The sequence below is a fragment of the Podarcis raffonei genome, chromosome 7 (assembly GCF_027172205.1).
Source record: "Podarcis raffonei isolate rPodRaf1 chromosome 7, rPodRaf1.pri, whole genome shotgun sequence".
Taxonomy (NCBI): Eukaryota; Metazoa; Chordata; class Lepidosauria; order Squamata; family Lacertidae; genus Podarcis; species Podarcis raffonei.
Genome location: NC_070608.1, coordinates 581047 through 596749, shown reverse-complemented (window position 1 = coordinate 596749; position 15703 = coordinate 581047). Strand labels below are relative to the sequence as shown.

Sequence of the window (15703 nt, the reverse complement as noted above, 5' to 3'; positions counted from 1 at the left end):
GGACAGCGCTGGCTCCCAGCCTCTTCAGCGAGATGGGCGCGCAACCCCAGAGTCAGTCACGACTGGCCCGTACGGGCAGGGGTACCTTTACCTTTATGTTTTCAAGAGACTCCATCAAGAGTGCATATTTTGTGACTTTCAGAAATTTATAAAATTTCTGTTTATTTGGTTTTACAGAGAGTGCATATTTCATATATTCCATACTGTTTAATGTTCTGTATAGATTATATAAAGAGTTTATATTGACATCCCATGTTTTTCCCTGACAGGGAAATTTATCAGTAAGTCTTAAATTTTATAAATTGTTGGTCTTCATGTATTTATCAATATACTCCTCCAATTCTTATCCTTCTCTTATACATCTCCATTTGCATTTCGTGTGTGTTCATCTTCTTGTCCTTGTTTGTGTTCTCCAAAGGGGGCTCTCCTTGCCTTGACTCTGCCCATTAGCCATGCTGGCCTTCTCTCCATCCCTTTCCTGACCTGAGACATGGATTCCTAAACCTATTTAAAGATAATTATGAGAAATGCTGGACAGAAGTGAAGAAAGACCTAGAAATATGGTCAAATTTGAGACTTTCCTTGTTAGGCCGGATTGCTGTTATTAAGATGAATGTCTTGCCAAGAATGTTATTTTTGTTCCAAACATTGCAGATTGTGGATAAAATGGATTGTTTCAAGAGGTGGCAAAAAGATATATCTAGATTTGTCTGGCAGGGCAAAAAGCCCAGAATAAAATTTAAGATACTAACTGATGCAAAAGAAAGAGGGGGGTTTGCCCTGCCGGACTTAAAATTGTATTATGAATCAGCGGCTTTTTGCTGGCTGAAAAACTGGCTGCTTCTTGAGAACACAGACATTTTGGATTTGGAAGGGTTTAATAACAGATTTGGCTGGCATGCATATATATGGTATGACAAGGTTAAAATCCATCAAGGCTTTAAAAACCACATTGTTAGGAAAGCACTATATAATGTTTGGATTCGGTATAAAGATTTGTTGGAAAATAAAACCCCCAGGTGGTTGTCACCAATGGAAGCTAAAGAAGTGAAAAAACTAAATATGGAATCCAATTGGCCAAAATATTGGGAAATCATAGAGCATGAGGAGGGAAAAGTGAAATTGCAGAGTTATGAGAAATTGAAATCTAAAGTAAGAGACTGGCTTCATTATTATCAGATAAATGAAGTTTTTAAACAGGACAGGAAAATTGGCTTCCAGGTGGAGAGGTCAAAATTAGAAACAGAGCTTTTGGAACCCAATACTAAGAATCTGTCAAGAATGTATAACTTGCTGTTGAAATGGAATACACAGGATGAGACGGTTAAATCAGCTATGATTAAATGGGCACAAGACATTGGTCATAACATTATGTTTGCTGACTGGGAACAGTTATGGACCACCGGTATAAAGTTTACGGCATGTAATGCCTTAAGAGAGAACATTATGAAAATGATCTATAGGTGGTACATGACCCCAGTCAAGCTTGCAAAAATTTATCATACGCCCAATAACAAATGCTGGAAATGTAATGAAACTGAAGGTACTTTCTACCACCTTTGGTGGACGTGCCCAAGGATCAAGGTCTTCTGGGAAATGATCTATAATGAAATGAAAAAGGTGCTTAAATGCACTTTCATGAAGAAACCAGAGGCCTTTCTCCTGGGCATGGTGGTCCAATTGGTGTCAAGGAAAGATAGGACGTTTTTTATGTATGCTACAACAGCAGCAAGAGTTCTCTTAGCAAAGTATTGGAAGACACAAGAACTACCCACGCTGGAAGAGTGGCAGACGAAGGTGATTGACTATATGGGACTGGCTGAGATGACTGGCAGAATCCGTGACCAAGGGAGAGAGACGGTGGAAGAAGATTGGAAGAAATTTAAAGTTTACCTTAAGAACTGTTGTAAAATTAATGAGTGCTAAAATGTCTTGGGTATTGTAAAACAGAATTGCAGTGACAAATAATTGGGTAAAAGAAAAAGGATCAATGAAATTGAATTATTAGTAATTGAAATTAGGGGTTGCTGGGAAAGTTTAAAATAGGGATGCAGAAAAGGGAGGTATGGGGAAGTCGTTGAAATAAGGTTTAAGAAAAAAAGGTTAAGAAATTATACGTGTTTTTATGTTTGTTTGTTAGTGTGTTGTTGTTAGTTTTTGTGTGTCAATTATATGTTGTAAAACCAATAAAAATTTATTAAAAAAAAAAGAGAGAGACATGGATTCCTGCAGGATCTCTGCTTCTTGTGCTTCTGAGGAGTCCTCTTTGGGCAGGAATTTCCTCTTTTAAGGCCAGACGTGACTCTTGGGACTTGATGCCAACCCTCCTCTTGGTTGCATTTCATAGCCCTGGTCTTCTTCTTCTACTTACAATTTTCCATTTTATACATTTCAATAAGTTTACAATCATTTTAACATTTCAAGACTCGACTTCCTTCCCCCTCTTTCTGTGGTTTCTTAAATTTATATTTTATATTTATATTACAGTATAGTATATTACAGCATATTACAGGATTTTGTTTATGTTAAGTGATAAATTAATATGTTTATAAGGAGAAGATTTAAGGATGTTAATGTTTAAGTTAAATTTCAAAAAAAAAGGGATTTGGAAAACCGTTACAAGGACATGCAATGAAATTCAACCAAGGGGAAGCGAGGAAGTCATTTAACAAAGTTAATAACTGTAATTTTCAATAAGGCTACGATTTTTGTTTGTCTTGCGTGTGTTTGTTTGTTTATAATATTGTAAAAACCAATAAAATTTTTGGAAACAAATATTTATATTACAGTTATGCTTTTTTAAATATGCATTCTATATTTAACCTATTTTTTTCCTCATGGACGAAGGTGGTCCTGATATAGATATAGAAATATAGAAAATTCTTTCCGCGTCTGTTTTCATTGCTTTTTTCTGTGGAGGAAGGTTCTCTCTCCCTCTCTGTATATAAAAAAATGACTTTTTATTTCCCCCCCTTTGTTCACCCCCCGCCTAATCTGTAGTCCGCCTTCAGGAGAAAGAAAGAAAGAAAGAAAGAAAGAGCGAGCGACCTCCTCCCGCGGCCTCGGCCCGCTTCTCTGTCCAAGCGGCGCCTCCTTTTCCCGCCTCCTTCTTGGCGCCTTTTCCCCTCTCTGAGGAGATGTGTGGGGTGCGCGTTTGGGGGGCAGCTCCTTGCCCCGGCGCCATGGGACCTGGGGGGATTGGGGGCGCCTGAAGAAGGGAGCCCCCCGCCTTGCTGCCCCCATCTCTCTCGACGGGGCTCCCGTTTCCTCTGGAGAGCGAGGCCGGCCTGGGGCGGCGGGGCGCTTTCTGAGGGCAAACCCCCCTCGCCTCTGAATATGGCGGGGCTCAGAGGCAGCCGCCATCCTTAAACTGATTTGCCTTTCAGGACACCCCCCCCTCAGGCGGGCTTTCCCCAGAGCCCCCCAGGGCAGATGGGGCAGCCTGAAGAAGGAAAAGCTTTCTTGGGGGGACTGGCTCTGCTGCTGCGCCCCCCAAGTCTCTCCCCCCAGACGCCCCTCCAGAACCTGACCCAGTGGGTCTGTGAGGGGGCCATGGGGGGCCAGCCCAAACAGGTTCAGGGCCCCCCACAGAAGCTCCCCAGAACCTGGCCTGGCGTCTTGTGGGGGGGAGACGAGATGCCCCTGTCACAACAAGGACCCCCCCAAGCTATGGGGCTCCCTCCCCACAGAGGTGCGCCTGGCGCCTTCGCGACTCCCTTTCCGCCGGACGAGGTTCTTCTCGGGACGCTGGAGGCGTAAGTTTGGAGGGCTTTTTTATGGTTGCCTGTGATTTCAGACGGGTTCTTTCGAGATGTATATTGTGTTTTCACCGTTTTCCGAATGGGGGGCTAGAAATAAGTGTGTGTGGGGGGGAGCCCGGCCAGAAGGACTAGGCCTCTGCCTTTGCCTCGGGGCTCCTCTCCGGAAATAGGAGCCGGAAAGGTCCGGGGAAGGCCGCAAGGAAGGAGGCCTTTCTGACGTTTAAAAGTAGGTCAGGTTCAGGTTCTAGATTGAGCTCAAGGTTAAACTTTCCTAGTAGGAAATAAAACGTTTCGGCTGGATTATAGCTTGAAAAGGTTCTCCCAATGGTTTACTTGTAATGCCCGCCATGCAGAAAGGTATCCAAGAAGGGGCGTAGACTTCCTCTTCATCCCCCCACTTTGCCAAATTGATTTAGGCTGTAATAGGAATTTTATGGTCTTAAATATACGGTAATGTTCCTAAGTGTACCAACCAAGCACATACCTAGATCAGCACAGGAAGGCCAACCTGGAACCATTTTGATTCCTAAACTGACTCTCTGCAAGGTCAAACTGGAAAAGCCTCCCCATTGTCTTTTCCTTCACAAATCCTGTCTTCAGGGCACATTTAAGATATGAATAAGGTGTGAGCCTGTGACCTGGCCCAGGAACTACCGTATTTTTTGCACCATAACACTCACTTTTTTCCTCCTAGAAAGTAAGGGGAAATGTCTGTGCGTGTTATGGAGGGAATGCCTACGGGTGGCATGCCTACGGATTTTCCTCCTCTAAAAACTACATGTGTGTTATGGTCGTGTGCGTGTTATAGAGCGAAAAATACGGTAAGTATTTATCATTACAAAAGACTGGCCAGGCTCCCCAGGAAATCCAATCAAGTAACCTGCCAGACAGGAGATAAACAACAACAGGAGAAAAACAATATTAAAATTTCTATTTTGGACCGCCTCTTCTATGATGTATGTAAGATGTTTCTGGGGGTGGTCTTGATCTACAGGGTGGCAATTTCAAAAGTCTTTATAAGGCCTTGCACACCATTTTTCTGGGTCCCTCCTCTCGCCTGCAAGTGAGGGGAGCACCCTGTTGCAACAGTTCAATAAAGGCCAAGCCTACAGGCTGCTGTTTTGCTCCAAGTTATCCTGGTTGGTGTCTTTGTTTTTGTCCAAGGGAGCCCTCGGATTTTTCCATTAACAAAGCCAGTTAATTAATGATCTCCTCACCTTTCAATCGGCTCATTGATTGTGTTATTATATACCGTATTTTTCCATCTATAAGGCGCCCTCTATTTTGGGGGACTCCGATTTAAGAAAATGGGGGAGATGGCCTCTGTGTATGAGACGCCCCCACATTTTGTCATTCTTTTTAAGGGAAAAAACCTAGTTGTATACATGGAAAAATATGGTATGTTGGAAGCTGCCCAGAGTGGCTGGGGAAACCCAGTCCGATGGCAGGGGGGCTACGATAATTATATATTATTTGTAGCCCCCCCTCCAATCGGACTGGGTTTCCCCAGCCACTCTGGGCAGCTTCCAACATATATAAAAAAACACAATAAAACCTCACACAAAGCTTCCATATACAGGGCTGCTTTTGGACATCCTCTAAAGATTACAGGATTTTTCCGTGTATAAGACTACATTTCCCCCCAAAGTTTAAAATTGGGGGTCGTCTTATACACGGAATGTTGCAATTATTTATTTCTTAATTTGGGGCTCAAAAAATAGGGATCGTCTTATACACAGTGTTATACACAGAAAAATACGGTACTGTATATAGCACCGGCAGCCGACTGGACGGCATCTTTTCAGCCAGCCGCCATGTTGCTTTGGACTTCTGGTTCTGGGATTGAGGCAGCTTTCCTCCAGCCTAGGACTGTGGGGTTTGGGGTCCGTTTGTCGAAGACCCCGAGGTGCCCTCGGAATGGCTTCCTTCCAGGTAACGGAAGGACTGTGGTGGTGGCAGGCCCCCCCCCCGGTGGGATGGACTTTGCACGAGACGCTTTGCCAGCTGTTTCCAGATGGTTTATTGTGGCTGTAGTGGGATGGCATGCCAGGAGGGGGACAGGCGGATGGTCACCAGATGAACAAGGGCTTCCCGTCCGTGGACGCCATGAAACTGAGGCAGTCCAGCAGGGTCAGGCAGTCCGTCATCTTCTCCGGAGGCACGATCTGCTCAATCACCTGCCGCAGGTAGCTCGGGTTGTTGTAGACGTCTCCTTCGGGCCCTGCCGCATCTGGGCGCTCCTTCAGGATCCCGTAGGTGTTGACGATGTGCTCTGTGAACTTGGAGTGGAAGTTTGGGTCATAGCCCTTTGGCTTCAGCATATTCATGATGGTGTCGTAGCGCTCCACCATGGATTGGCGCTCCTCTGCTGACATTGGAGACAGGGGGTCATTGGCTGCCTGTGGGGAGAGAAGCAGCATTAGAAAAGAGGGTTTCTGAGCCCTCAAGAAGAAGCCCAGCCTCCCCAGCCGCCTTTATGGAGCTGCAGGTTTATGCAGCCAGGAGGGTCAAATGGGAAAAACTCCTGCCGCTCCTGGCATCTTCAGAAGAGGGGGGAGAGGCATCTTTGATTAATCCCTATGGTCAGTGCCAGTTCCCCACCCTCAAGCTGGCACCCTCCTTTGGTTTGGAGCTGCTATCCCCCCATCAGCCCTAGCCAGTCAGTTTGAGAGTTCAAACCCCAAAGTCAGAGAAAGTTGTAGGCACATGTTGTGAATAGGCAGCTACAGTGGTACCTCAGGTTACATACGCTTCAGGTTACAGACTCTGCTAACCCAGAAATAGTACCTTGGGTTAAGAACTTTGCTTCAGGATGAGAACAGAAATCGCGCAGCGGCGGCGCGGCAGCAGCGGGAAACCCCATTAGCTAAAGTGGTGCTTCAGGTTAAGAACAGTTTCAGGTTAAGAACGGACCTCCGGAACGAATTAAGTACATAACCAGAGGTACCACTGTACATTTCTGTTTCCTTCGTTGTTGGCATCCATCTCTCGGAAGACAATGGCTACTGCATTTAACGCAGATATCACTCGGGCCTTACGTAAACCAAAAATTACCCTTAAGCTTAATCAAACAGGAAAAAAGACATTTATCATATTAATCAATTTATTTATTTATTAGAAAGTGATTCACTAAAATCATTTTAGATTGAGCTACGTAGGCAAGGCTGCATTCTGAGCATGGAGGGAGCCAAACAGTTCGCATTTAACAGGTTGGTGCTGGAAAGGGAGGGGTCAGAGAAACCACAAAATTTGCCCTGTGTTTGTGTAGCTGGGGCTATGCTGCTTCCTTGCCTTGTGGGATGAGGGCTGCTTCCTGTTCTGTTCTTTGCCACTTGAAAATAGCAAAAAGCAGAGCTGTTCAGAAGCTGCCTGAATCTCCCTAGCAATACATGGCGCAGGAGGGATATGGAGGCTGACTTTTCTTTATTGTTTTGCACCAAAGGAAAAAGGAGTGAACTTGACACCACTACAAATGAGGGACGGGGGGGGAGATATTTGGTTCATTTTGCCTTTTAACATGAAGTTCTTTAATTGCATTTCTTGAAACAGTGATGTAAAATGCAGCTACCCTTTGAGATTCATGCTCCTCTGGATCTTGCGACGCAGTTTATTTATTTATAAAAAACATTTACACACTACTCAATCATAAAAATATATCAAAGCAGTTTACAACATTAAAAATATAGAAAACCATACACTAAAAGTGTAAAAAAAACCAAGCATCAGGTAACCATTGTGGAAAGATACAGTCTGAACTGCCTGCATAGGCCTTGCGGAATAGAAAGGTTTTCAGCAGGCTTTTGCTGAATCTTTATTGACTGGGTTTATGGCACTAAAGACTTGGTTTCTCATTGTCAAGTGAGCATCACCAACTTGGGGAACAACCAACGACATTCCTATAGATGTTCAAGGCTTTGTAAATTAATACCACCTTGAACTTGGCTCAATAGTAGATGGGACATCAGTGCAGCTGTTTTAACAATGGTGTCACATGTTCATAGAATCTGTCACAGTCTGGTTCACAAGCGATTGAAGTCCTGGCTGGGGACGTTGGGACCGGGGGCAAGATGGCAGGGTGGGAGCAGGAACGGGAGTCCAGAAGCCAGGAGTCAGAAAGCCAAGAGTCCGAGGGTCAGAGAGCCGGGAGTCAAGAAGCCGAGGTTCCGAGGGTCAGGAAGCAAGGAGTCACAAAGTCAAGGGTCCGAGGATCAAGAAGCAAGGAGTCAAACACAGCAAGGTAGGGAACGTGTTGCTGTGGCAAAGAGCTGAAGGGAAAATGCTGACCTTATATCCCTTCCCGGATCTTGCCACCAGGTGCTGTGAGTTACCAATCGACCTCACCTGTGTGGCCGCGCCTTGCTTCTTCAGAACAAACTGAGGAAGGCCCCAGTCCTGCAGAGTCCTATTGGTCACAGGGCTTGGCTTCATGCACACCTGACAGAATCGTAGCGTTGGAAGGGACTGTAAGGGTCATCTAGTCCAATTCCCTGCAATGCAGGAATCCCAACTAAAACATTCAAGACACGTGGCCACACAACCTCTGCTTATAAACCTTCAATGAAGGAGAGTCCCAAGAGAGACCGTTCAATTTCGAACAGCTCTTACTGTCAGAAAGCTCTTCCTGGTGTTTAGTGGAAATCTCCTTTCTTATAACTTGAATCCACTGGTTCAAGTTCTACCCTCTAGATCAGAAGAAAACAAGCTTGCTCCATATTCCATGTGACAGCCCTTGAGATAGGTGAAGCTGGCTATCACATCTCTCAGTTTCCTCTTTTCCAGGCTAAACATATCCAGCTCCTTCAACCGTTCCTTATAAGGATCGGTTTCAGACCCTTGATCATCTTGGTTGCCATCCTCTGCAACCACGTTCTTGGCCAGAAGCTCCCATCAGCAATCTGGCTGCAACATTCTGTGCCAGCTGGAATTTATGGACCCATTCTCCAACCAATAAATGTGCAGAGAGATGCAGATAGAATAATGTACGAAAGGTGTTAATGAAAAGAACACAGACAATTGCATTATATTGACTGCAGAAACCTGTTTGTAAAAACACATATATTACGCAAAAATGCGTATTAAAATGGATAAATCAGGATAAATGCATTTTAAGAGCCTGATGAGTTTTTGTGAGTGCGTTAAAAATACTTTGCAGACTGATGCAGGTGGTGAATTGGACATCATAACGGAGAGAAGTGGGAATAGACGGATTCTTCCTATAAACACAACTTTGAAAGGAGAAGAGGCCACGGCAGGAGTTGCAATAAGGGAAGCTTTTTAGCTTGAGGGCCACATCCCCTTCTCTGTTACTTTATTTGGGGTGCACGTCAGTGGTGGGCAGAGCCAGAGGCACGAGTGGGCAGAGCAACCATTGTTGTTTTTACCTATAGAAAAGAGTGGCTGCTTTCTGTAGTCACTCACGTACCACTCTCTATTCTTCATCCAGGAAAGCCGGAGCCATTATAAAGAGATCAAAGACACACATTCCATCCAGGCAAAAACACTCAAAGAGAGTGACCTCATGAGCCCAGCAGCTCTGTCAAAACTGGGCTGGGGTTGGCAGGCTCTGATGGAGGATGCAGAAGAAACGGGGGTGAGGGCTGGGGAACCTCGGTTGAAGTGGGATCTCCTTTCCACCCTGGCTTTGGTCACTTTGGAAGGGCGAGCAGGGGTGTCGTCTCTCTTCCTGACATTCCTGTGGAGCAGGAAGACTCAATGGAGGGCTTTGATCCACTCACTGGAGGCTGGACAGGAGGCAGCAGTGACTGACCAGGATCCTGAGCTGGAGGGTGTAACCTTGTGGCCTAGAAGCTGACAGTGCCTTTGCAGATGGAGCAGACTCGCCCGCTCTGATGGTGTGCACTCTTGCAGTCTTGATATTCCCGCACGACAAGGGAATCTTGTGAGTGAGCGTCCCACGCCAGTCCTTAACTCCTTGGCCTGCTCCTAAATTCCTGAACTGCGATGCTTGAGCACGGTGTCTGCTGCTGAAACTGTACCATTACTTGCCTGGATAAAGGTGTCTTCCTCTACTCTAGGTGTTGGGTAGGAGCCAGGACAAGGGCAAAGCAGGGCCAGAGGAATGTGGCCTGGGGAAAGTCCTGGGGGGCCAAACAGAAAGGCCTCAGGGGCCATGTTTAGCCCCTAGGCCTGCGTCTTCCCATCTCTGGGCTGCAGCTTTCAGGGTTCCTGTTCCTCCATCTTCTTCGATTGCACCCTGTCAACACACCACAGCAGGGCTAGGACTGGGGAGTGGGGGGCAGGGGAATCTCCCCTCACCTGCTGGATTTTCTCAGGGATGCTGCTGACGGTGAAACCGTAGAGGCGGACCCGATCAGGGAAGATGCTGGAGAGGATCCTGCGATCCAGCTGGAAGGCAATCTCTCCAACGATTCGCTCCATGGTTACCAGTTTGGGATCTGTAAGGACCAAGGGGGGATTTCCAGTCAGTCCAGCAGGATACCGCAGTAGGCAGCAGATCTCCCAACTCCTCCTTGAGGGGGACACCCAACGAAGTGCTACATTTGCTCAGGGAAGCCTTAGGGCCAGGGCAGCCCCCTTAGGACTGTCCCCATACTGCACCCTCACTGGACATCCTCCGTGCCCTCCTTGAGTGCTTTTGCCTGTGCAGGATGTGTCCTTGAGGTGCCTCTGACTTGCCTGGATAGAGAAACGTGATGTGTGTGTGTTTGTAGATATGCTGGTTGACATCCTCCAATGGCACAAAAGAATATAGGGTTTAGTCCTGTTGACAAAACTTGCATATTATGAAAGAGAGATTGAATGAAGTGCACTAAACAATATTTATTGAAAAATAGTTTGTTAATTATTGGAATGTAACATGCCAAGACACTGTTCAACCATATATTTTATTTTCACTTATATAATCACTAATATAATTTGACATTCTGCTTGAAATTCATTCATAACCAAAGGCACCCAAAAAGTTATGTATCACTCCTTAAACCCCTGGAGACACACTTCATTGTCTCTTAAGACAGATGAACGCCAATAAAAAACCCTTCTTAAACCATAACTGACCTTTTGTATATGGATCCAAGATATTATGAAATCATATATAGGTATATTGTGAAATAGAAAGCAGATGAAGCAGTGGGCAGAGCACTATCAAGAACTGTACTTGTGGGAAAACATGGTTGCTGACACAGCAGTTGACAGCATCCAGACACTGCCTGTCTTGGGAGAGCTGGATGTCCTCCCTCCCTCAATGAGCTGAAGAATGCCATCAACTCTCAGGCATGAGGAAAAGTCCCAGGACAGTACCAAATTCCTAAAAGCTGGCCTCAAGTCCTCCCTCATGCTGCACCTCCACTACTTCCTCTTGTTGTGTTGGGATGCAGGATCCATGCCGCAAGACATGCATGACTCCAGCATTGTGACCCTCTACAAGAACAAAGGTGACTGCTTTTTCGCTTGGGCGCCGAGGAGAAGTCTTGCGCGCTCCTCCGCGCGCCCTCTTTCGCTTCCCTTGCCCGTCCGCCTGTCTGTGCGCGCCCTCGGGGAGGGGGAAGTATTTAAAATGCTTGTAAAGGGAAGGAGAGAAGTGAAATTGAAATGAAATAAAATGTAGTTGATGCCTAACAAAAAAAAACAAAAAAAAAACAAAGGTGACTGCCGTGACTATTAACAACCAATTTCTTGCCTTTCCAAAAGGGAATGGCAGAATGTGATGCTAACAACCTATACCAAGCTGATTTTTAAAGCACAGGGAGATCCCCCCCCCCACAACCGCAAGGCTTCTCTTGGATAAAAGCTTTTTGTTGTGATGCTAATGACCAATACCAAGATGAAGGCCTACTAGGCTCCTGTGTTGGATCACACTGCATGAGTAAGATTTTGGGCATCATATGGCAGGATAGAGACTCAAGCAAAAATGTGCTCTCTCAAGCCCACATTCCCAGCATGTTTTCACTCTACTCTCAGCGACGTCTACACTGGCATGATCATGTCCGCAAAATAAAAGATGGCAGGATTCCTAAGGATGTGCTCTACAGAGAACTGGCTTCAGGCAACAGACCTGTCTGTGAATATAACATGAATGCTGGCACCATCAACCCCACAGTGTGGGAATCTCTTGCTGACAATTGCAGTGCCTGGAGGCAATCAATCAGGTCATGCATCCACAGCAGTGACCAGAGGAGAAAAGACCTCTGGGAGGAGTGCAGAAAGAAGAAATGCCATGGTACACCTACATCAGCTCAACTGGATGCCTTTATCTGCCTTAGCTGAAACATAACACGTCTCTCCCATATCAGTTTCTACAGCTACAGCAGATGTTATAACTCTCCAACAGTCTGACTTTACCCATAAAGGTGCACTGCTCATTGTCTCCTGAGACAGACAGATGCCAGAAGCATATTAAATTGGTATTCTGCCTTTCATCCGAAGATCATAGGGCAGTTCACAACATAAAAATAAACACGAGACAAAAATACATTAAGAATCAAACGGACCAATAACCCCCCTCCACAAACATGCATTTTTATTTTATTTATTAAAATGAAAGATGATTTTATTTATTATTTATTCAGGGCCACGCTGCCTCTTCATTCTGGAGAGAGCCCCATGGCCACCATGATTTTAAACCATAGATATTCTCATCCTCCATTAATCCTCCTTTTTAAAACATCTGGGGATAGAGGGCAATTTGCTCAGATAGGTAAGGTGGTGGTGCCGAGGAAACAAGAAACATATTACCTGTAAGGCTGGCCAGTATCTGGTTTTCAACATCACAATATATCACCAGCTAAACATCATTATATAGCACGATATATATCTGTGGTGGTGGAGGGCCTTGCTGCACCTCCCCGCAGCGGCAGAGGGTCCCGCCATACCTCCCCACCACTGTGGAGGATGTGCTGCTCTTCCCTGCAGCAGTAGAGGGCTTTGCTGAGGCTCTCTGCAGCTGTGGAGGGCCTTAAAATGTAAGGAAGTAGTAGATTTAATAAAAATATTAAATAAACTTCCATATAATATATTTAATATGTTTTCAACTAATTTAAGAGTAGTTTAAGTGATTTACTAGTCAAGTTGCATCTGTTTCCACACTCAGAGGTCTAAGTGGAATCTTTGCATACAAGTAAGCCCTCTGACTGGAGAGGAGAGCCAACTGCCCCATAGACCTTATGAATGTAAAATAGATCTTCTGTCAGGTGCGCAATTGCCCACCAGTCGCATCTATTTGATGTCACAAGCAGAGCTTGTGGTTTTGAGACAGTTTTTGGAAGAATCTAGCAACGGGTTTCATCAGACCGCCCAAGGCACCAGGAGGCGCCCCTGTGCTATTCGTGAAGAAAACGGTACCTCAGAACTTAGATTGTGCACAAACTATAGGAAGATTAACCACATAATGGTGTCCAATTGCTGTCTGCTACCACACATTGGGGATTTATTGGAAAGGTTGAGGTCAGGAAAAATCTTCACAAAGTTGGATTTGAGGGGGCCTTATAACCAATCTGTGTGAGAGAGGGAGATGAGTGGAAAACAGTGTTCTGCACCAGATATGGCAGCTTCGAATACCTGGTCATGCCCTTTGGACTGCCGTCAGGGACAGCAACGTTCCAAGCCTTCATCAACTATGTCCTCAGAGGCCTAGTGGATAGATTCATGGTGGTTTACCTTGATGTGCTGATATACTCAGAGAAGCCAGAGCAACATGTACGTCACGTGACAGAGGTGCTGCAGAGACTGTGGAAACATCAACTCTGTGCCAAGCTGGAAAAGTCTCAGTTTCGTGTATCAACAGTAGATTTCCTAGGTCACTGCCTCACACTGGAGGGGTTGCACATGGATCCTGCTAAGGCGCAGAGCATAGTGTCATGGCAGGAACCCAAGGCAAAGAAAGATCTGCAGAGATTCTTGGGTTTTGCCAGCTACTTCAAGTTCGTGCCAAGACTCACTACGCCTCACAGATTGCTTGAGGGGCAAGAAGCCATTCCAGTGGACAGCCGAGGTGCGGCAGGCATTTGAATTCAAAACCATATTCTTCTCAACGGTATACCTAGCACATGTAGACCCTCACTGGCCGCTGATTGTGGAAATGGATGCCTCTGACAGGGTGGTGGGGGTGGTGCTGCTGCAAGGAGACCAAGATGGCAACCTACGCCCGTGTGCCTTCCACTCCAGGAAGCTGACTCCTTCCGAGTAGAATTACACCATTTGGGAGAAGGAACTTTTAGTGATCAAAGAAGCCTTTGAAGTGTGGAGGGGGTGACGCCAGGTGGAGGTGCACACTGAAAGTCCAAATCTAGAGTATTGGCAGATGATGAGATGTCTCAATCAACGGCAGATTTGTTGGGCGCAGTTCTTTGGCAGATTTGATTTTGGACTCCAGTATGTAGCCGGTAGTTTGAATCAAGGAGTAGATGCCCTTTCCAGGAAGCCGGAATATCAGGATGATGAGCCAGTTCCAGTGTATAGGCACAACTTGAAGCCAGAGCAGCTACAGCTAGCAGCTGGGTCAGTTGTGGAAGTCTCTGAGTTCCAGCAGAAGACAAGGGAGGATGCATTCGCGAAAGGCGAGCTAGTGGTGCTGCGGGGGGATGCCAGTGATGTGGAGAGGTTCCTGGAAAAGGATGGGCTCCTGTATAGAGGAGAAGCTCTTATGTTCCAGAGGGAGACCTCTGAGCCAAGGTCTTACGTCAATGCCATGATAACCCTACAGCTGGACACTTGGGGCAGCACAAGACGCTATGCCATGTGATGAGGCAATTCTGGTGGCCGAGGTTAAGGGAGAAAGTCAAGAAATATGCCAGAGCCTGCGAAATGTGTCAGCGGGCGAAGAGACCCAGAGAAGTGCCAGCGGGCTTGCTATAACCGTTGCCCACCCCGCAAGGCCCTTGGCAAACCATAGCTATGGACTTCATCACTGATCTGCCGGAATCGCAGCAGCAGACAGTGATCTGGTTGGTGGTATACCTGTTCACTAAGATTGCGCACTTTGTGCCCTGTAAGGGACTTCTGACAGCCCAAGAAACAGCACAGCTCTTTGTAGACCATGTGTTCAAGTTGCACGTGCTCTCAGAGTGATCTCAGGTGAGCCCAATTAACCTCAAAGTTCTGGAAGCAGCTCATGCAACTACTCAAGGTAGAGTTGTGCTTCACCTCAGTTTGACACCCAGAGACGAATGGAAAGGCATAAAGGACTAATGCCATGTTGCAGCAGTATCTCCGTAGTTATGGGAACTACCAGCAGGATGATTGGGTGTCCAAACTGCCCTTGGCGGAGTTCACATACAACAATGCACTTCATGCTTCAACGCAACAGACCCCCTTTTTTGCCAGTCATGGATACCATCCCCAACACCCTGTCAGTGCTGGCAGCAGATGACTTCGTAGAAGTATTGACAGCTAACCAGAGTTTGCTTAAGGAGCGTTTGGACTGTTCTAAGGAGGCATATAAAAAATCAGCTGATGTGCATAGACAGCCAGGTAGTGACATCAAGGTGGGATATGTGGTTGTCAACACATTATTTACTTCAGAAAGATAGATATAGAAAACTGGACCGCCAGAGAGGGGGGCCATTTGAAGTGATGGAATAGATCAATCCTGCGACTTTCAGGCTCAGGTTGCTGGTATCAATGAAGATCTACCCTGTATTCCATAGATCCTGGTCGTTGCCAGTGGTGCCTGCGCACCCTTACCAAGCACCTAGACAAACACCTCCACCTCCAGTCCTGGTAGAAGGAGAGGAAAAGTTTGAAGTAGAACAAATTCTAGACTCGCAAATGAGAAGGAAGAGGTTGCAATACTTGATTGTGTGGAGCGGGTATGGGCCAGAAGAAAGATACTGGGAATGTGCAGAATATGTTCATGCCCTGGACTTGCAAAAGGAGTTTTATAGAAGTCACCCCAGCAGACCAAAACTGAAGAGGGAGACACAATTGAATTACAGCAGAACTCAGAGCAGCTTAGTTATGAGGCA

At 46.0% G+C, this 15703-nt stretch overlaps 1 protein-coding gene and 1 long non-coding RNA gene across 6 annotated transcripts in view; one reads left to right on the top strand and one right to left on the bottom strand.

The window, feature by feature from the left end:
• Window positions 1–5757: 5757 nt before the first annotated feature.
• SPATC1 (spermatogenesis and centriole associated 1) overlaps window positions 5758–15703 on the bottom strand; it is a 44573-nt gene continuing 34627 nt past the window's right edge. For 2 of the 5 annotated variants that reach the window (XM_053395005.1, XM_053395004.1), the window contains 2 exons: window positions 10038–10177; window positions 5758–6160 (listed from right to left, as the gene is read on the bottom strand). In XM_053395005.1, coding sequence (XP_053250980.1) covers window positions 5831–6160; window positions 10038–10177 — 470 coding nt within the window. In that variant the 3' untranslated portion in view covers window positions 5758–5830. Of the gene's footprint in view, window positions 6161–10037; window positions 10178–15703 lie in introns of those variants that run through there. The other 3 variants (XM_053395007.1, XM_053395008.1, XM_053395006.1) reach the window with 3 other exon arrangements.
• On the top strand, window positions 6260–15647 carry LOC128416933 (uncharacterized). Its single transcript, XR_008331363.1, has 3 exons — window positions 6260–7960; window positions 8076–11176; window positions 11387–15647. It is a non-coding gene; the product is annotated as an uncharacterized LOC128416933 (long non-coding RNA).